At 40.0% G+C, this 22,480-nt stretch overlaps 2 protein-coding genes across 2 annotated transcripts in view; one reads left to right on the forward strand and one right to left on the reverse strand.

Annotated features, from left to right (window-relative positions):
- SCRN2 (secernin 2) overlaps positions 1 to 5,519 on the forward strand; it is a 54,463-nt gene extending 48,944 nt beyond the window's left edge. Inside the window, exon 8 of the mRNA XM_040331242.1 lies at positions 5,216 to 5,519. Within this exon, the coding sequence (XP_040187176.1) occupies positions 5,216 to 5,386 (171 nt within the window). The 3' untranslated portion in view covers positions 5,387 to 5,519. The remainder of the gene's footprint in view (positions 1 to 5,215) is intronic.
- LRRC46 (leucine rich repeat containing 46) overlaps positions 5,514 to 22,480 on the reverse strand; it is a 31,429-nt gene continuing 14,462 nt past the window's right edge. The window contains exons 7-8 of the mRNA XM_040331243.1: positions 21,470 to 21,612; positions 5,514 to 6,166 (exon numbers count right to left, since the gene is read on the reverse strand). Of these exons, the coding sequence (XP_040187177.1) occupies positions 5,601 to 6,166; positions 21,470 to 21,612 (709 nt within the window). The 3' untranslated portion in view covers positions 5,514 to 5,600. The remainder of the gene's footprint in view (positions 6,167 to 21,469; positions 21,613 to 22,480) is intronic.

Genomic DNA, 22,480 nt, shown 5'->3' on the forward strand with positions numbered 1-22,480 from the left:
CCCCTTTCACACTGGGGCAGGACGTGCGGTGGTGGTATAGCGCCGCTAAAAATAGCGACCGAAAAAGGGTTAATACCGCCCGCAATGCGCCTCTGCAGAGGCGCATTGCCAGCGGTATTACCGCAGTGTCCTATTGTTTTCAATGGAAAGGAGCGGTATACACTCACGCTCCTCTCACCGCTCCAAAGATCCTGCTTGCAGGAAAAAAAAATTCCTCCTGCCAGCGCATCGCCTTAGTGTGAAAGCCCTCTGGCTTTCACATTGAGAATGCAGTGCAGGAGTTTTTCAGGCGGTGTTTATGCGCTATTTTTATCGCTAAACCGCCTGAAAAACTCCTCAATGTGAAAGGGGCCTAAAAGCGGAATTAAATGCATCGATTTAAGTTTTAAAAAACTGTAGGATTTCCTAACTGTCACATCTGCTTGTGCTTTCAACCAAACTGTCAAAACCATCAATTGGCTGGTGTCAACTGATCACATGTGCAGCACCATGGCAGTTGCAGATCAAGCAGAAGCAGCTTCTTTGGCTGTAAAGGATAGAAGGGGTTAATTCTGCTTTAAGGCTGTCAGCAGATCAGCCTCTACAAACTCAGCGGTGCCTAAAAATGCCTAAAGCCTCGTACACACGATCAAATTTTCCGCAGACAAAGCGTCAGACTTTTGTCCGAAGGGCATTGGCCAGGAACTGGTCTTGCATACAAATGGCACACGATTTTCTTTTAGCTCTTTAGCGCCACCCTTTGGGCACCTGCTGCTAATGTTGTGTTTGGTGAGCATTGCTTCCGAGCATGTGTGTTTGTACTTTGGACTTTTGACCGGTGGACCGCAGGAAAATGTATTAGCCTGCCATCTAACATTTGTCGGCGGAAAGTCTGACAACAATTGTCTAATTTTAGGCCAACAGTCTGTCATCACACAATTTTTGGTGGAAAATCTGATCGTGTGTACGAGGCTTAAGAATGGAGAGCAATTGAGCATGTGTATTGAGCATAGTGTATTACTGGATTTTAAACAGCGTAGACACTTAATTTTAATGTTTTACATAGATATACTTACAACACGGGCCAGTCTGAAGTAATCTAGCAGGACTTACTTTTTAGACTAAAGTTCCACTTTAATATTACTCTAAAAATGTACCTAATTCTTTTTTTCTAAATGCGTCATAAAGTGGCATCAAAAAAGCAGAAAACAAGCTCTCCTGAATTAAAACTTTGAACGTTACCATTCTATAACATTAACTAGATGGACTTTTTCAACCTGACTTATTATGTTGCATATAAATCTCATTTATTTTATACTTTTGATCAAAAGTCTGTCGATTATATTTTAGGGCAAGTATCTGAGGATGTGCAAATTATAGATAAGTGGTGTTTAGAGAAATTACCAGGAAATGTTTTTCCTAATTTCTTCCATTTTTTTTTTTGCCAAAACCTAGGGGGAAAAAATGTATATGCATCCAAATGAAAGCCCTATCTGACCCCAAAAACTAGATGTACAGTATGTTAGGGCAAACTTTAAATATTAAAAGTCATAAAGTGCGGGAGCAAGCTATCTGGGGGAAAAAAGAATGATCTAGGACTCCATGGAATTCCTCCATGTAGAGGAAAATTAAGCTTTTAGGTCTGTTTCACACTGGTGCGTTTTGACATGCAATTTGACATGTCAAATAGAATGTCAAAGCGGCGGTATTTGCAGCAAATTGCTGTCAATGGCACCGTCCTAATCGGTGCGACGCCGCATCTGTACTACTTTTTGCGATTTCGGCCTGCGATTTACATTGACATCTGTGCAGAAACCTGGGACTGCCAGCGGGAGTGAAATCGTGCGAGTTCAGCTGAACCCGCACGGCTTCACTCCCGCAGCCCAGTGTGAACTGGGCTTAAAGAAAATATAATATAAAGAATAACTCTCTGACAAGCCTTTATTACAGGCAGCGTTTTCATACTCCCCAGCAGCCTACTAATTGCAAGACAAACATATTACTTAAGGCCCGTACACACGATCGGATTATCCAACGGAAATTGTGTGATGACAGGCTGTTGTCAGAAAATCCGATCGTTTGTATGCTATATCGGATAATTGTTGTTGGAATTTCCACCAACAAATGTGGAATAGCATGCTTTAAAATTTTCAGACAAGTGTGTGTTGTCGGATTATCCGATCGTGTGTACAGAAGTCCGTCGGAAAAAAAGTACAAACACGCATGCTCAGAAGCAATGCTCACATTAAACAACATTAGCAGAAGTTACCCAAAGGGTGTCGATAAAGACCTGAAAAACCCACATAGTTTTGTGTTTGTTGGCCGTCAATTCTTTGCCGTTTGTATGCAATACAAGTTCACGTCCAACGCCCTCTGACAAAAGTCCTACGCTTTGTCCGCCGAAAAATTCGATCGTGTGTATGAGGCTTTACACTGAAGCTAAACATTTGTTTTACCGCCTTAAATCTAGTATGAGGCTAAAATCTGTATAATATAAGAAGGGTTTAAATTAAAGCGCCACAACACTGCTAAGAGGTCCAGGTACAACTTTATTCCTTTAAAGGTCAGGGGTACAGATCAGGATATGGTCAATGCGTTTTGGGAATCTACATGCCCCCTTCAGCAGGGCTAGAAAGAATATAAGAAGATTATTATGTCAAGAGAATAATATGGGTGCTGAAAGAGGAAAACATGATGATGATGATGATGATAATAACACTAATAATAATAATAATCACTATTATTAAAATTATACATTATGGATGAGATGTAAGCCTAATAAAAAGATAGAGAAAAAAAAAAACTCTTGAAACTGGTATGTGTATAAATGTAACCTCTATTATACAATCTGATTGTACAGTCGTAAAGCAGAAAATAACAATAAAAATGAAAACAAAAAATTATAATAATACCATAGGTCCACAGGTCCTATTTATGGAGAGATGTGGGGTCATTAAGACCCTGCATCTCTCCTCCAGGCTGGAAAGCATAAGATCGTGAAAAAAAATTCACAATCTCATGCTTACTAGCCGCAATCGCGGCTTTGTTTACTTCCGGGTTCCCGGGAGTGAAGTCATCACATCGCGCCCGGGCCTCCGACGGTCATAGAGATGACTGGTGACCATCTGTTCACCAGTCATCTCTATGCTTCCCATCCAGCGCTGGACGATTCTTTCTCCGGCCCCCCGATGGCATGGGAGAGCCCGGAGAAGCACCGGATGGCGGCGGGAGGATGTCCCCTCCCGCCGCCTATAAGAACGATCAAGCGCCGCTATGATCGTTCTTATGGTGCGCAGAATCGCCGACGGCAAACAATGATATCTGAATGATGCCTCTAGCTGCAGGCAACATTCAGATATACCCTCACAAAGCCCAGGACGTCATATGACGTCTACCTGGGATGGGAGATCCCCTCTGTGGACGTCATATGACTATGGGCCAGTACGGAAGTGGTTAAACAGTGTAAAAATTAAGTAAAATAAATAAGAAAAAAAAACTTTTTTGTTTGTTTAAAGCGCATACATGAGTAGCGCCCACATATAAAAATGGATTTCAAACCAAACATGTGAGGTATCGCCGCGATCGTTAGAGCGAGAGCAATAATTCTAGCCCTAGACCTCCTCTGTAACGCAAAACAAGCAACCTGTAGAATTTTTTGGGGTATTAATTTTTCTCGGCGTAACATTATCTTTCACAATATAAAAAAGATTGGGCTAACTTTACTGTCTTATTTTTTAATTAAAAAAATTATTTATTTAAAAAAAAAAGTGCGCTTTTAAGACTGCTGTGCAAAGAAGTATTGCAAAGACCACCATTTTATTCTCTAGGGTGTTAAAAAATATATAATGTTCGGGGGTTCTAAGTAATTTTCTAGCAAAAAAAAAAAAAACAGTTTTTAACCGCTTAACGACCTCCGCATGTACATATACGTCTGCAAAATGGCACGGACAGGCAGAACGACGTGCCCGCACGTCGCTGCCTAGACGTGGGTCGGGGGTCAGATCGGGACCCCCCCCCGGTACATCCGGTGGTCGGTAAGCCTCTGGGAGCGATCCGGGATGAAGGCGCGGCTATTCGTTTCTAGCCGCCCCCTCACGATCGCTCCCCGGAGCTAAAGAACGGGAAGAGGCCGTATGTAAACACGGCTTCCCCGTGCTTCACTGTGGCAGCTGCATCGATCGTGTCATCCCTTTTATAGGGAGACACAATTGATGACGTCAGACCTACAGCCACACCCCCCTACAGTTGTAAACACACACTAGGTGAAACATAACTCCTTCAGCGCCCCCTGTGGTTAACTCCCAAACTGCAACTGTCATTTTCACAATAAACAATGCAATTTAAATGCATTTTTTGCTGTGAAAATGTCAATGGTCCCAAAAATGTATCAAAATTGTCCGAAGTGTCCGCCATAATGTCGCAGTCACAAAAATCGCTGATCGCCGCCATTAGTAGTAATAAAAAAAATATATATAATAAAAATGCAATAAAACTATCCCCTATTTTGTAAACACTATAAATTTTGCGCAAACCAAACAATAAATGCTTATTGCGATTTTTCTACTAAAAATAGGTAGAAGAATACGTATCGGCCTAAACTGAGGAAAAAAAATGTTTATATATGTTTTTGGGGGATATTTATTATAGAAAAAAGTAAAAAATATTGAATTTTTTTCAAAATTGTCGCTCTATTTTTGTTTATAGCGCAAAAAATAAAAACCGCAGAGGTGATCAAATACCACCAAAAGAAAGCTCTATTTGTGGGAAAAAAGGACGCCAATTTTGTTTGGGAGCCATGTTGCACGACCGCGCAATTGTCTGTTAAAGCGACGCAGTGCCGAATCGCAAAATCTGGCCTGGGCATTTAGCTGGCTAAAAGGTCCAGGGCTTAAGTGGTTAACTTGTAAACACCAAATCTCAGAAAGAGGCTCTGGACTCAAGTGGTTAATAACGTTGTTTTAATTTGCATAAGTACAGAACACAAACTAAAATTATGTACTGTGCAATGCAATGATGTACAGCGTGTCGTTCGGGTGGAGAGAGCAGGTCATAAGTCCAAGTGGTCGTTAAACAGGTAAGTCGTTAAACGAGGAGCATCTGTAGGCACCCTTGGCGTTCACATCGAGCTATAGAGATGCAGATCTGGGGCGGTACATTTATGCAGGGTTTGTGTCGTGCCGGTTATTATAAAGACTTTCATCATTTGTTCTAATATAAGCCTTATTTATGTGGACAGGAGGCGCTAGAGACACTACAGAAGAAACAAAGAGAAATGGAGAAAGAGAATTTATTGGTGGTCAATAACTTGCTGGATGAAACCAGGAACCCGGATCTTCCGGAATTATCTGACCTATTTCGTCTCAGTGTGGAGAAAGAGCTGGCAGTATACAAAGAGTTCAACCACTAACAGTTTACAATCCATGCCTGCTGCAAGTGCGTTACTGCACCACCTACCACCATTCTTCAAATTAATGGCAGCCATAATAAATGTTTTCAATAAACTTGTTGATACAGTAATCACCAAATACAACCTGTTCTGGAAAGCATGGTGTTTATTTCTCATAGCATGCAGATATTTACTTTGAGAAAAAAAACTTCAGTCTCTACAGAGACCAACCAGTCTACAACCTCTTTGAAGAGACTGCCCGTTTCTGATTTGGAGCGCTCATGGCTGATCTACCGGGAGCTGTTGTCTTCTCTGAGGTGTGCCGTGTTATTTTCTGCGTAGTCTGCCTTTCTTTCAGGTTACAAGAGGTTGTACCTCGTGTTATTTCTGCAGAACGCCTACTCGTTTTCTCAAATGTTGTTTGTGTGTTAGATGCTGGTGCCGTTTTAATTAGGTTAGTTCTTTTTTCAGTACTAGCAGAAGCGGCTGTCTGTTTCTTAGATACAACTTTGCCAACCTTAGGGAGATCTTTGGTATTCTTTTCAAGTAGAGAGACATCCCGATGGTCCTTGTTAGGTTTACCGGTGTTTTTGGTTTGCAAAGAGGTTTTGTCCTGTGAGTCTATATTAAGATGAGAGGTTCCAGGCAGCTCAGCACTGCACAACTGCTGGTGTGAAAAAAAGGATTGGCCATCTCTGTTCTCATTCAGTTCTGCCAGACGATCCTCGTGTTCTCTTAGTGCCCTCTGCCTCCTCTGATGAGACCTTTGCAGCATGTCCTGAGTCAGAGATGAGAGACTGTCTGGGAAGAGAATTAATGGGTTAAAAGTGGAAATATCCATTAGTGAGTGAGCAAGTGAGTGAGAAACTTATATAGCGCAACACATGCGAACTGAATCGCCTCTGGGCGCTTAGTATCCAATTCACCTACTCTACATTTGCCTTCAGAAAAGATGGGTTTTACGTTTTTTCTGAGGGCCAGGTGATTCACCTCCCTTCGGATGCTGGTTGGTAAAGCGGTCCATAGTCTAGGTCCTTGGACTGCAAATCTTCGTTCTCCTTTGGACTTGTATCTGGCTTTGGGTATCTGAAGTAGATTTTGGTCGGTGGATCGGAGAACGCGATTGGTGTTGTGACATTTTAATTTTTCGCATAGATATTGGGGGGCAATTTGTTGAACACACTTATACGTCAGACAGAGAGCCTTAAAGGTAATTCTGTCTTTTACTGGCAACCAATGAAGGGATCTCAGTGAAGGTGAGATTGATTCCCATGTTTTTTTCCCAGTCACGAGTCGAGCGGACGTATTTTGAACGACTTGCAGACGAGTGATTTGGTATTTTGGGAGTCCGAGGTAAAGGGCATTTGCATAGTCGAGTCTGGAGTTGATAATTGTTCCCACCACGACTGCTATGTCTTCTTTCGGGAAGGAGCCTAAGTGCTATTTTCCTATAGATTTGGATATATTTGAAGCTAGTAGTAAAAATTTTGGGGGGTGTTGCAAACAGACCTGGCCCCCTCACTCACACAGCGGTGATCCGGCGATCCACTCGCACTACACTAAACCACCCCACCGGAGCTCGATAGGCAGCGATCCACGTAAATACCACCACCCCCCCCCACGTGATCCATGTCCTCCTTACTTTATACAGCAAGAGGTGCGGGGAGGAGGATGAGGTGGTGGTGCACTGCTGAATCAATCCAGGGTAGGGCTCTAGGTGAGACTGCTTCTGCCAGGGCCGATGCTTCTCCTCCCGTCCGAACAGAAGGCGGATCCTGAGAACCCGGGTCCTGAAAAGACTCCCGACCAATTGGGTCTCAGGAGCCGCTTCCTGATTGTCCGGGAGGAAAAGCAGGAAGACATTAGCAAATACTATTTTGCCCGATGTTACACAAGTGGCACTGTGCCCCGAGCCCACGATTTTTTGAAGACAATTAGAGCCTCTGGCTGTAATCACGTGCTTAAACAAACAATCCATGAGTCCAGTGTCCTGCATGGAGATTAGGGGTCAGAGGCATGGATTAGGGGGCAGCGCCCCTAATGGACAGGCCTTCACATTGGAGCGATTTGTCATGCGATTTGAGAGATCAAATCGCATGACAAATCGCAGCCTATTGGAGGCAAAGGCACTGTTCCAATTGGTGCTACACCGATTTTGTGGTGCCGCACTGATTTTCAAAAGTAGTTCCTGCACTACTTTTGCCGATTTCAGATGCGATTTCCATAGACATCTGTGCATGAAGCCACACAGATGTCTATCAAGTAGCAGCTGAAATCGTGCTGACCTTGCTACTTTGAAATCGCACTACTTCAAGTGAAGTAGTGCGATTTCAAAGTAGCATCAATGTGAACCAGGGCTAAAGGCTAAGTTCACCTTTTTTTTTTCTAAATTCCAGCTCCCCTATGTACCAATATAGCATTAATGTATTTATTTTGGATAAAGTGACAAGTGCTTTTGCGCTAAAATGGATCCTAAATGAGTGAATCCACCAAAAATATATAGTGCAGCAAAACCTAATTATGTTTACATGACATAAAACAGGAATATAAATAAATGGTGATTCTGCGCAACATATCACACTAATGGAACAGTGATATCACATAAGCAAGATAAATGTAAGAGCTGACAAATAATCAGCATATAGTATTAAATGCAAAGAGAATAGTGAGTCCAAATATAAATATATATATACTCAAATAATGAATAGTGAGTCCAAAATATATAATACTCATAAGGCGAATGTGCAAAAATATATAAAGAATATTGTGCAAAAAAAAAAAAAAAAAAAAAAAAAAAAAACGGAATGGAAGTTCAATCCCAATAGTAAACACAAATCAGCTGTCAGGGCAGATATTCTGAATGCACTGGATGAAGGTGAGCACCAGCTCTATGGTGTGAGTGCACGGCCGTGCGATAGAAGATAAACCAGATCCCTGGCTGAGCTCCCGGGACTCTTACCTCTCAGCCCTCCTAAATGGGCATTGATGTACAGGTCACTCGCAGCCTTCTATGGATGGTCCCTGATGTTTCCTCTCTTGATCTGATGGATCCTTCCTTAGTTGGGACAGATGCTCCTCGAAACCAGATGGATGATGTGGGTTATAAGAGAGAGAGAGAGGGGACTCCCATAGTGAGGTAACGTTTGGTGCAGGTAAAATATGTTTATTGAGGAAAAACCTGCACTTACATTAAAAGAAAAATAAAAGTGCAACGAGGAAACAAACAAGCGGCGTTTGAATCGCCAGCTTACGTCACTCCGGGTGTACGTCCTCCAATTCCTACGCGTTACGACACCACGTGTCTTCGTCTGGGGAATCTGATTGGTAATGTGGCTATTGTTTATATAACCGAAAAACAGGAAGTCTCATCGCGGCCATTTTCTTGTAGACCGTGATCTAATGGACATCAGACATACTAGAGGGAGCATAAACCACTCTAGAGCTCGGCAATAGAAAACGTGTGTAGAGGATACCGAGCACTATATTTAAAACGGGCAAACGTACGGTTCCTGGTATAAAGGCCAGCTAAATTATACATAGTAAAAACTATTAATGGAGACGTTTATAAAATAAAAATAGTGAACCGTAAAGTCATATGACCAGCATAATGTAATTGAGACTAGCACCAGAGCATGGACATCATCAATGACAATCCACTAGGTGTCGCTCATGAGCTAAAGTCTATGGCTTGTATTGTAACCTTTACATGGTAATAACTGGGTTTTACAATGATAAAATTAATATATGTAAAATGATATATATTAAAAATTCTTTAAAGCATAATAAAACTTAACATGTGTAAAAAACCTAGTAGTATCTATATCTATAGCCACAGGGGGCTCCCATATAAATTATTAATATGGAATAAATATAATACTGATATTTAAATATGTTAAAAAATTTAAAATTAAAAGTAGAGGGTGTATATAAATAATACATATATATGGTGGTCGTACACTCGGTTTGTCGCATTACAACCACAGAATATATATACATACACACAGATAATAGGCAATTTAATAAAAAATATGGTCAATGGGTGTTGGTGGACCTATATATAACTAGTCTAAAAATGTGGAGAACTAAAAATTGCTGAGGAAGCAGTTGAGGTCAAACTCAACGTTCATTCCTCCTGGTGTCAGGGTGCGCATCTTATGAATCCACTGGGATTCTTTTTGACTTATCGTGCGCACCTTGTGGCTTCCTCTCCAAGAGGGGTTAAATTTGTCAATGCCCCAGAATTGCAATTGTGAGGGATCCCGATTGTGTATCTGATCAAAGTGTCTAGAGACACTATGTTTCGGGAAGCCATTTATTATGTTCTCCACATGCTCACTAATTCGAACCTTCAAGGCCCTTTTTGTTCTCCCAACATATTGTAAATTACAGCTACATTGTAGCACATATACCACTGCTTCGGTGTGACATCCAATAAAGTCTCTAATCACATGGGTTTCTCCTGTGTTTGTTGCCACAAACTCGGTACGTTTCTTTTGAAACTTTTGCGATTTTCGACATGCATTGCAATTTTTGCATGGATAGAAGCCTTTTCCCGAAAAGAATGAGTATCCCGGCTTTGATGGTGGTTCTACTACTGATTTTACAATCAAGTTCCTTAGAGTAGGTGCTCGTTTATATACTATCCTTGGTTTTTCAGGAAGTAATTTCCCTAAATCTTTATCTCCTTTTAAAATGTGCCAGTGTCTTCCAATTAATTTGGCCACATCTTTATATTGGGAGTTGTAATCAAGGATAAGTACTGGTGCTGTTTGTTGTTGGCACTTTTTTAGTTTGTCCTGTAGCATCTCTTTTCTATCCAGTTTTTTGACCGTGTCTATTTGGCCTTTAATCCATGACTCTTCATATCCTTTTTCTTTGAACCTCAAACCAATCATGTCTGCTTGTAATGAGTAGTCACTCTCATATGTACAATTTCTTCTTAATCTAACTAGTTGCCCCTTAGGGATGTTAAAAAGCCAAGGTTTAAAATGACAACTGTCAGTTGAGAGATAACTATTCATATCTACGTTTTTAAAATGTGTTTTAGTAACAATCTTGTCTTTCTCAATACTAATATTCAGGTCTAGGAAGTCTACAGATTTATCATCGATTTTCCACACCAGGGAAATATTTTTATCATTTCTATTGAGTGTTTCAAGGAAGTTGTCCAAGCTCTCTCTATTCCCACTCCACAAGATAATGATGTCATCTATATATCTTTTGTAGAGGGATAACTCAGTAGGAGTATTCTCGTATATAGCTGACTCTTCCCATAATGCCATGAAGGCATTTGCCACACTAGGTGCGAATTTCGCTCCCATGGCAATACCAATTGCCTGATGGTAAAAGTTCTGGTCATACCAGAAGTAATTACACTTAAGGCACAAATCAAGGCATTTAATGAGAAACTTCCTTTGTGGACATATGAGGTTACTAAATTTACGTAAAAGCCATTTAACGGCGAAGCAGGCGTCATGGTGTTGTACAATAGTGTACAATAGTGTACAGTGATGTAACATCTGCCGTGGCGATCAACGTTCTTCCTTCCTTAAATCTGTAGACTTCCTAGACCTGAATATTAGTATTGAGAAAGACAAGATTGTTACTAAGTAACTAATGTGTTACTAAAACACATTTTAAAAACGTAGATATGAATAGTTATCTCTCAACTGACAGTTGTCATTTTAAACCTTGGCTTTTTAACATCCCTAAGGGGCAACTAGTTAGATTAAGAAGAAATTGTACATATGAGAGTGACTACTCATTACAAGCAGACATGATTGGTTTGAGGTTCAAAGAAAAAGGATATGAAGAGTCATGGATTAAAGGCCAAATAGACACGGTCAAAAAACTGGATAGAAAAGAGATGCTACAGGACAAACTAAAAAAGTGCCAACAACAAACAGCACCAGTACTTATCCTTGATTACAACTCCCAATATAAAGATGTGGCCAAATTAATTGGAAGACACTGGCACATTTTAAAAGGAGATAAAGATTTAGGGAAATTACTTCCTGAAAAACCAAGGATAGTATATAAACGAGCACCTACTCTAAGGAACTTGATTGTAAAATCAGTAGTAGAACCACCATCAAAGCCGGGATACTCATTCTTTTCGGGAAAAGGCTTCTATCCATGCAAAAATTGCAATGCATGTCGAAAATCGCAAAAGTTTCAAAAGAAACGTACCGAGTTTGTGGCAACAAACACAGGAGAAACCCATGTGATTAGAGACTTTATTGGATGTCACACCGAAGCAGTGGTATATGTGCTACAATGTAGCTGTAATTTACAATATGTTGGGAGAACAAAAAGGGCCTTGAAGGTTCGAATTAGTGAGCATGTGGAGAACATAATAAATGGCTTCCCGAAACATAGTGTCTCTAGACACTTTGATCAGATACACAATCGGGATCCCTCACAATTGCAATTCTGGGGCATTGACAAATTTAACCCCTCTTGGAGAGGAAGCCACAAGGTGCGCACGATAAGTCAAAAAGAATCCCAGTGGATTCATAAGATGCGCACCCTGACACCAGGAGGAATGAACGTTGAGTTTGACCTCAACTGCTTCCTCAGCAATTTTTAGTTCTCCACATTTTTAGACTAGTTATATATAGGTCCACCAACACCCATTGACCATATTTTTTATTAAATTGCCTATTATCTGTGTGTATGTATATATATTCTGTGGTTGTAATGCGACAAACCGAGTGTACGACCACCATATATATGTATTATTTATATACACCCTCTACTTTTAATTTTAAATTTTTTAACATATTTAAATATCAGTATTATATTTATTCCATATTAATAATTTATATGGGAGCCCCCTGTGGCTATAGATATAGATACTACTAGGTTTTTTACACATGTTAAGTTTTATTATGCTTTAAAGAATTTTTAATATATATCATTTTACATATATTAATTTTATCATTGTAAAACCCAGTTATTACCATGTAAAGGTTACAATACAAGCCATAGACTTTAGCTCATGAGCGACACCTAGTGGATTGTCATTGATGATGTCCATGCTCTGGTGCTAGTCTCAATTACATTATGCTGGTCATATGACTTTACGGTTCACTATTTTTATTTTATAAACGTCTCCATTAATAGTTTTTACTATGTATAATTTAGCTGGCCTTTATACCAGGAACCGTACGTTTGCCCGTTTTAAATATAGTGCTCGGTATCCTCTACACACGTTTTCTATTGCCGAGCTCTAGAGTGGTTTATGCTCCCTCTAGTATGTCTGATGTCCATTAGATCACGGTCTACAAGAAAATGGCCGCGATGAGACTTCCTGTTTTTCGGTTATATAAACAATAGCCACATTACCAATCAGATTCCCCAGACGAAGACACGTGGTGTCGTAACGCGTAGGAATTGGAGGACGTACACCCGGAGTGACGTAAGCTGGCGATTCAAACGCCGCTTGTTTGTTTCCTCGTTGCACTTTTATTTTTCTTTTAATGTAAGTGCAGGTTTTTCCTCAATAAACATATTTTACCTGCACCAAACGTTACCTCACTATGGGAGTCCCCTCTCTCTCTCTCTTATAACCCACATCATCCATCTGGTTTCGAGGAGCATCTGTCCCAACTAAGGAAGGATCCATCAGATCAAGAGAGGAAACATCAGGGACCATCCATAGAAGGCTGCGAGTGACCTGTACATCAATGCCCATTTAGGAGGGCTGAGAGGTAAGAGTCCCGGGAGCTCAGCCAGGGATCTGGTTTATCTTCTATCGCACGGCCGTGCACTCACACCATAGAGCTGGTGCTCACCTTCATCCAGTGCATTCAGAATATCTGCCCTGACAGCTGATTTGTGTTTACTATTGGGATTGAACTTCCATTCCGTTTTTTTTTGTTTTTTTTTTTTTTTTTTTTTGCACAATATTCTTTATATATTTTTGCACATTCGCCTTATGAGTATTATATATTTTGGACTCACTATTCATTATTTGAGTATATATATATTTATATTTGGACTCACTATTCTCTTTGCATTTAATACTATATGCTGATTATTTGTCAGCTCTTACATTTATCTTGCTTATGTGATATCACTGTTCCATTAGTGTGATATGTTGCGCAGAATCACCATTTATTTATATTCCTGTTTTATGTCATGTAAACATAATTAGGTTTTGCTGCACTATATATTTTTGGTGGATTCACTCATTTAGGATCCATTTTAGCGCAAAAGCACTTGTCACTTTATCCACTGTTTATTTACATATTTACTTTTACTGCCATTATGGATGTTTTTTCATTTATGGAAAATAGAAATGTGAACCTTGATGATGTCTTTAACCCACTCAATAAAACACGTAATACGGACCTTGAGAGCTTAGTCAGAAAGCTAGGTCACCACATGGAGAAAAAAGTGAGTCTCTGGTGGGATATTAACACCTTTGACAGATACATTAGGGAAAATATTGCCCCCCGTAGATTACGGTGGGAACTTCCCCCTAATGACGGCTTGACCGACAAAGAGTCTATGGATGAATGGTTCGAATTTTTTAACACCAAAAGCGTTGAGGGCCTCAAATTTCTGCTGAAACGGAAACAACGTAAGGCACGCACCATAGAGAAACAGATAGAAGAATTGAAATTGAAACTAGATCCACACAAAGAATCTGAGGACTTTAAGAAACTCACAACACAATTAAACAAAGATCTTAACAGTAAAGATCTGGAAGTGCAACAACGAAAAATGAAAAAGTATCAACGCGATGTTGGCGATTATAAGTCAGACCTAGTCTTTAAATGGCAACAAAAGGTCGAAGCAACACAACCTACTTCGACCTATTCAACACCGGAGAGAGAGGTCAGAATTTTAGACCCCACACCTATGATTAACCGTGTTGAATCGAGACTAGATGAGAGAACATATTATCCTGAAACCAGTAGACCATATCAGGAACCAACACAATATGCTAGACCGTACTATGAACAACCACAGAACACTAATCAGGGACAGCGTACCCCCAAGAAAACGGGGAAAAAACCTTTTAAAAAACCTTTTAAAAAACCCTCCAATAATGGATCAAATGGACAAAACTATCAAGTCCACCAGAGGGAGTATAGAGGGCCGCCACCACAACAATATGAATATCGCGGGGGGGCTGATAGAGCCCCTATATACACACAAAATAGATTTGAGCCCCTACGAAATTATCAGGATCCCTACTATGATCAGCGCCAACCTTTGAGTTATTACGATCATAGTACACAAAGGGCTTTTTTAGACAGGGAGAGGAGAGACCCCTCCCCACGACGGCAATTAGAACACTACCGTTCGCCACTAAGGAAAACTCAGGAAGACAGGCTAAATCCCGAACAAAGAGAGGCCATCGAGCGGGAAAGGGATTCCAAGCGAAAAAGAGAAAGATCGGTGGAAACGTGGTAAATTTGAGTGGGAAATCTGTGACGGCAGAAGAATTGGCGGTCTTAGATAAAGGATTGAAACATGCACCCACCAAGAACCTCAATAAATTCGACACATACATTGGAATACGGAAATATGTGAGGAAACTCACTATTAAAAAGGCCATCTTAAATAACCCTTTCACATCGCGCCCAATTACAGCAAGTAATGGGAATATACCAGTACACAGTACCCTGAGAAATAACTCGGTTTACAACCCCCAAATCTCTAAGAACCAACATATTGACGTTTTTAGCAAAATGGTTTTACAAGACCTGGAGTCTCTGAAACTAAAAAATAGGAGCGACCCCATCCATATAAAGAAAGGTATTAAACTACTTAAAGAAAGAACTGACATCGTTATCCGCCCTGCAGATAAGGGAGGAGCAGTTGTGATACAATCGAAAGAACAGTACCAAAACGAACTGAGTAGACAATTACAAGATGGCACCACTTATACTAAACTTCTGGGAAATCCGATCAGAAAGTATAAGAAAGAACTGGCATTACTTATCGATTTAGGAAAGAAAAAAGATATCCTGAATAAAAAAGAATCTAAATATTTAATGCCAGAAACCTGTAGAACACCTGTTATATATACTGTCCCCAAGATCCATAAATCCCGAGAAAACCCACCAGGAAGGCCTATTGTAAACGGGATAGATTCCCTGACTGCGAGGATGGGACAGTATATAGATTATTTTATCCAGCCTGCAGTCCAAGCTACACCAGCTCACCTCAAGGACACGAAACATATACTACAGTTATTAGATACAGTACCCGTGAGCGAAGGAAGAACGTTGATCGCCACGGCAGATGTTACATCACTGTACACTATTGTACAACACCATGACGCCTGCTTCGCCGTTAAATGGCTTTTACGTAAATTTAGTAACCTCATATGTCCACAAAGGAAGTTTCTCATTAAATGCCTTGATTTGTGCCTTAAGTGTAATTACTTCTGGTATGACCAGAACTTTTACCATCAGGCAATTGGTATTGCCATGGGAGCGAAATTCGCACCTAGTGTGGCAAATGCCTTCATGGCATTATGGGAAGAGTCAGCTATATACGAGAATACTCCTACTGAGTTATCCCTCTACAAAAGATATATAGATGACATCATTATCTTGTGGAGTGGGAATAGAGAGAGCTTGGACAACTTCCTTGAAACACTCAATAGAAATGATAAAAATATTTCCCTGGTGTGGAAAATCGATGATAAATCTGTAGACTTCCTAGACCTGAATATTAGTATTGAGAAAGACAAGATTGTTACTAAAACACATTTTAAAAACGTAGATATGAATAGTTATCTCTCAACTGACAGTTGTCATTTTAAACCTTGGCTTTTTAACATCCCTAAGGGGCAACTAGTTAGATTAAGAAGAAATTGTACATATGAGAGTGACTACTCATTACAAGCAGACATGATTGGTTTGAGGTTCAAAGAAAAAGGATATGAAGAGTCATGGATTAAAGGCCAAATAGACACGGTCAAAAAACTGGATAGAAAAGAGATGCTACAGGACAAACTAAAAAAGTGCCAACAACAAACAGCACCAGTACTTATCCTTGATTACAACTCCCAATATAAAGATGTGGCCAAATTAATTGGAAGACACTGGCACATTTTAAAAGGAGATAAAGATTTAGGGAAATTACTTCCTGAAAAACCAAGGATAGTATATAAACGAGCACCTACTCTAAGGAACTTGATTGTAAAATCAGTAGTAGAACCACCATCAAAGCCGGGATACTCATTCTTTTCGGGAAAAGGCTTCTATCCATGCAAAAATTGCAATGCATGTCGAAAATCGCAAAAGTTTCAAAAGAAACGTACCGAGTTTGTGGCAACAAACACAGGAGAAACCCATGTGATTAGAGACTTTATTGGATGTCACACCGAAGCAGTGGTATATGTGCTACAATGTAGCTGTAATTTACAATATGTTGGGAGAACAAAAAGGGCCTTGAAGGTTCGAATTAGTGAGCATGTGGAGAACATAATAAATGGCTTCCCGAAACATAGTGTCTCTAGACACTTTGATCAGATACACAATCGGGATCCCTCACAATTGCAATTCTGGGGCATTGACAAATTTAACCCCTCTTGGAGAGGAAGCCACAAGGTGCGCACGATAAGTCAAAAAGAATCCCAGTGGATTCATAAGATGCGCACCCTGACACCAGGAGGAATGAACGTTGAGTTTGACCTCAACTGCTTCCTCAGCAATTTTTAGTTCTCCACATTTTTAGACTAGTTATATATAGGTCCACCAACACCCATTGACCATATTTTTTATTAAATTGCCTATTATCTGTGTGTATGTATATATATTCTGTGGTTGTAATGCGACAAACCGAGTGTACGACCACCATATATATGTATTATTTATATACACCCTCTACTTTTAATTTTAAATTTTTTAACATATTTAAATATCAGTATTATATTTATTCCATATTAATAATTTATATGGGAGCCCCCTGTGGCTATAGATATAGATACTACTAGGTTTTTTACACATGTTAAGTTTTATTATGCTTTAAAGAATTTTTAATATATATCATTTTACATATATTAATTTTATCATTGTAAAACCCAGTTATTACCATGTAAAGGTTACAATACAAGCCATAGACTTTAGCTCATGAGCGACACCTAGTGGATTGTCATTGATGATGTCCATGCTCTGGTGCTAGTCTCAATTACATTATGCTGGTCATATGACTTTACGGTTCACTATTTTTATTTTATAAACGTCTCCATTAATAGTTTTTACTATGTATAATTTAGCTGGCCTTTATACCAGGAACCGTACGTTTGCCCGTTTTAAATATAGTGCTCGGTATCCTCTACACACGTTTTCTATTGCCGAGCTCTAGAGTGGTTTATGCTCCCTCTAGTATGTCTGATGTCCATTAGATCACGGTCTACAAGAAAATGGCCGCGATGAGACTTCCTGTTTTTCGGTTATATAAACAATAGCCACATTACCAATCAGATTCCCCAGACGAAGACACGTGGTGTCGTAACGCGTAGGAATTGGAGGACGTACACCCGGAGTGACGTAAGCTGGCGATTCAAACGCCGCTTGTTTGTTTCCTCGTTGCACTTTTATTTTTCTTTTAATGTAAGTGCAGGTTTTTCCTCAATAAACATATTTTACCTGCACCAAACGTTACCTCACTATGGGAGTCCCCTCTCTCTCTCTCTTATAACCCACATCATCCATCTGGTTTCGAGGAGCATCTGTCCCAACTAAGGAAGGATCCATCAGATCAAGAGAGGAAACATCAGGGACCATCCATAGAAGGCTGCGAGTGACCTGTACATCAATGCCCATTTAGGAGGGCTGAGAGGTAAGAGTCCCGGGAGCTCAGCCAGGGATCTGGTTTATCTTCTATCGCACGGCCGTGCACTCACACCATAGAGCTGGTGCTCACCTTCATCCAGTGCATTCAGAATATCTGCCCTGACAGCTGATTTGTGTTTACTATTGGGATTGAACTTCCATTCCGTTTTTTTTTTTTTTTTTTTTTTTTTTTGCACAATATTCTTTATATATTTTTGCACATTCGCCTTATGAGTATTATATATTTTGGACTCACTATTCATTATTTGAGTATATATATATTTATATTTGGACTCACTATTCTCTTTGCATTTAATACTATATGCTGATTATTTGTCAGCTCTTACATTTATCTTGCTTATGTGATATCAATGTATTTATTTTGCAAAAATAAAACAGCTTTCTATTAATCAATTCAGCCCCGGAAGATTTTTACCCTCTTCCCGACCAGAGCACTTTTTACAATTTTGCACTGCGTTGCTTTAACTGACAATTGCACAGTCATGCAATGTTGTACCCAAAACTAAATGTGCATAATTTTTTCCCCACAAATAGAGCTTTCTTTTGGTGGTATTTGATCACCTCTACGGTTTTTATTTTTTGCGCCAAAAAAACAACAACAATATTTTTTACTTTTTGCTATAATAAATATCCCCAAATCTAAAAGAAAAAAAAAAATGTCTTCATCAGTTTAGGCCAATATGTTTTCTTCTACATATTTTTGGTAAAAAAAAACAATAAGAGTATATTGATTGGTTTGTGCAAAAAAGTTATAGCAACTACAAACTATGGCATTTTTATTATAATTTTTTTACTAGTAATGGCGGTGACCTACGATTTGTAGCGGTACTGCAACAGACAGATCGGACACTTCTGACACATTTTTGGGACCATTGACATTTATACAGCGTTCTGTGCTATAAAAATGCACCGATTACTGTGCAAATGTCACTGGTAGGAAAGGGGGGTTGAATAGGTGCTCCCTCAGTGTGTTCTAACTGTATGGGGATAGGACTGACTAGGGGAGGAAACATATCGTTGTTCCTACTTAGTAGGTCTCCTCTCCCCTGACAAAACAGGGATTTGTGTGTTTACACACATACAAATCCACATGCTGGCTCTTGTGCACGTGGCCGGCGGTGATCGCGCCTGCCAGTCACGCACATCAGGTTCCCCGCCATGCAGCAGGTGGCTTCTAACGGGAAAGCCATACCCGTACTGGGTTTCGCCCATGAGAGCCATTGTGCCACAGTATATCTGCGTGAGCCGATTGGGAACTGGTTAATTCTACAGAGGCTTATCTCACTCTCCTTATAGCCGTTTAAAACACACTGCTCCATTACTTCTGCCTTATTTCCTGGACAGACTTTAGGTTATGACATAGGAAGGAGTTGACCAACTGAGGGTAGATGATGCAGGGTGTGTGCCAATGAGATTAGCTGGTCAACTCCTTCCTGTGTCATGACCTAGAGTCTGACCAGGAAGTAAGGCAGAAGTAATCGAGCAGTGTGTTTAAACATCCATGAAGAGAGTGAGGTAAGCCAGTGTAGAATTAATTGAAAGCCGTTTTGTTTTCGCAAAAAAAGTACAATAATGCTATAACGGTACATAGAGGGGCTGGAATAAAAAAAAAAAGTAATCAAAAGGTGAACTTAGTTTTTTTATTTTTTGAAACTTGGCCCACTCATCCCATCCATCTAACCCACCTGACATTAAAACTCAAGTCTGATCCGATACTGTGTGCCTTTAATATTTTTCGCTCAACATTGTACCCATTTTCGACTGTATGTCTCATATTCGTATGTCTCATATTCCTCATAACACCAGCTGTGCAACCATTCTATGATTTCTATAGGGTTGTGTCTATGCAATTATGAAAAGATGAGAAATTAACAATATAATAGGATTAAAAGATATGAGTTCAGAATAGAAAACTGAGAACTAAAAGGTTAGGTACAAAAATGTAAAATAGAGCCATGGCCTAATAGAAAGGGAAGAATGGTTGCACCAGCATTATCAGTTCACTTGTGTTTAAAAGGGGTACAACTATGGGGGGAAAACAAAGTCAAGTGGGTTTGATAAAAAATGTTGGGGTGTCAAGTTTTAAAATGTAACGCGTTGAAGGCAGTTATTATTACGATTCTGCAGACCTTTCAAGAGAGTAATTTAATCCTCCCTGTTTCTGAGAAAACCTAAGGAACACGAAGTTGGTGTTCTGTCAAAAGAGCTAACTCGTCACAATCTCCAATTATGTCACTTCCAGGGACTCTCCAGCAGCACTATTTGCAGATTTCAATGACTTGGCTGTTTGACAAAACGCTGGCAGCTTATACACTATGGTACAAGATATAATGAGTAAACCATAGGCGTGCGCAAGGGGTGTGCCTGGGCACACCCTAATCCTGGGGTTGGCAACCTGTCAATGGTGGACAGGTGACAGGTAAACCGCAATTCTTCCTTGTCGGTCCTCAGAACCTGCACAGGAGAGGTGGCGGGGGTAGAATTTAGTTGAACAGGTCTGTATTTTCCTCCTGCAGCAGCTGAAAGTAGGCTTCTCCTCCTCTCCCCTTTGTCAATATTCAGCTGCCACAGGAGGAAAATATAAGGGATTGGTACTAATATAGGCCACCCCTCCTTTCCCTGTTCCTCTTCCTTCTGTTGCCCGGGTCCCCCATGTACTCCCTTGCTCCCCCTTTCTCCCATTGTTTCAGGATGGAGAGCGGGGAAGAGGCCAGAAAATATGTCAAATGCATATGTGTTGGAGCTTTGGTGTACACACCCTAATGCACACCTATGGAGTAAACATTGTTAGTCCGCCCATGCTAATAACCAACAAAATGGCCACCTCCAAGGCAGCGACATCTTTTTTCACCAGAAGTGACGTGGTTGCCGATTTTGCCTCTTTTCACAGAATAACTGAATCGGCTTTGATCAAGTTTCAGGACTAGTAACCAGGAAGCGATGTCATGACATCACCTCCGGTTTACAGAAGACTTAAAAGGTGCCAAATAAAAAAAAAAAAATTACAGTATTCTAAACAGCCAAACTTGGCTATATATATATATATATATATATATATATATATATATATATATATATATATATATATATATATATATATATATATGTATATATATATATATATATATATATATATATATATATATATATATATATTGTTTGGTGTTTCTAAGTAATTTTCTAGCAAAAAATACGGATTTTAACTTGTAAGCATCAAGTGTCAGAAAAAGTCTTAGGCATGAAGGAGTTAGGATCACAGCATTGGAACAGTATGTTATACCTGAATCTTCAGACAGCAGGCTGGGCTCATCGTTGTCACTGCCATCTTTTTCTTCTTCGCTGCCAGACTTCTGGCTGCTTGGGGCTCTTACAGTTACTCCATCTAGTTCTTGCAGGAGGGGCAAGGCGTCTAGTACTTGCTGTCTGAGAAAGAAATGGATATCTTACAAACTTATAACAATTTTGTACATTGGCAGACCTTTTGGTGGGTATAGGGCTGGCTTGGCACAATGGAGATGGAGACGGAGATTATCTTGTTTTGTCTCACCTGTAAATGGTCCCAGACAGATGACACCTACATTACTATGTGCAGACGCTGTATATGCTTCACTCAAAAATCACTGAAGCATAGAAACTAGCATTTACAGAAGAAGATGATAGCGCCATAACAGGTTTAATTTTAAAGGTACCCACAGTAATATCTCTAAAAGTTTCAAGGCTGAGGATAGCATGTACTTGCCACTCTGGTGGCCAGGTTGTCACATCTATTCTCTGCTACACCACTGCCACCCTATAAAACATCTTTGCCATTTATATATATATATTATATATATATACACATATAAATGCCATACTAACGCTCCTTACTGGTGTGCATTGCACGCAGTTGTGGGTTGGTTGCGGCGTAGCCCCATTGATGTCAATGGGCAAGTTTGACAGGTGGCGCCGCTAGTCAGACTCTGCAGTCCGAGTTAAAAATGCTGTGGCCGTGGCATTAGAATAACCCTGACAGGCTGTAAAGTTAAGATTCGAGTAGGCAGCCAGGGCGATAAAACCACAGCTTAGCCTCCAGTTTTTACCAGCCAGGCTACCTGTGTGAAAGAGTCCCAAAACTGGAGTAGAGTTTTTGTACCAAGAAACCAATCAGAAATAACCCTATTTTTTTTCATAAAATGAAACATGCCCGGTTGCCTTTACCAATTCTACTTTTGCATTTGTTTTCTTATCTCCATTTTTGATGGATCATCCCCATCATTGACACAATGTGGGAACTATACTCCTTTTGATAAAC

The sequence above is a fragment of the Rana temporaria genome, chromosome 12 (assembly GCF_905171775.1).
Source record: "Rana temporaria chromosome 12, aRanTem1.1, whole genome shotgun sequence".
NCBI lineage: Eukaryota > Metazoa > Chordata > Amphibia > Anura > Ranidae > Rana > Rana temporaria.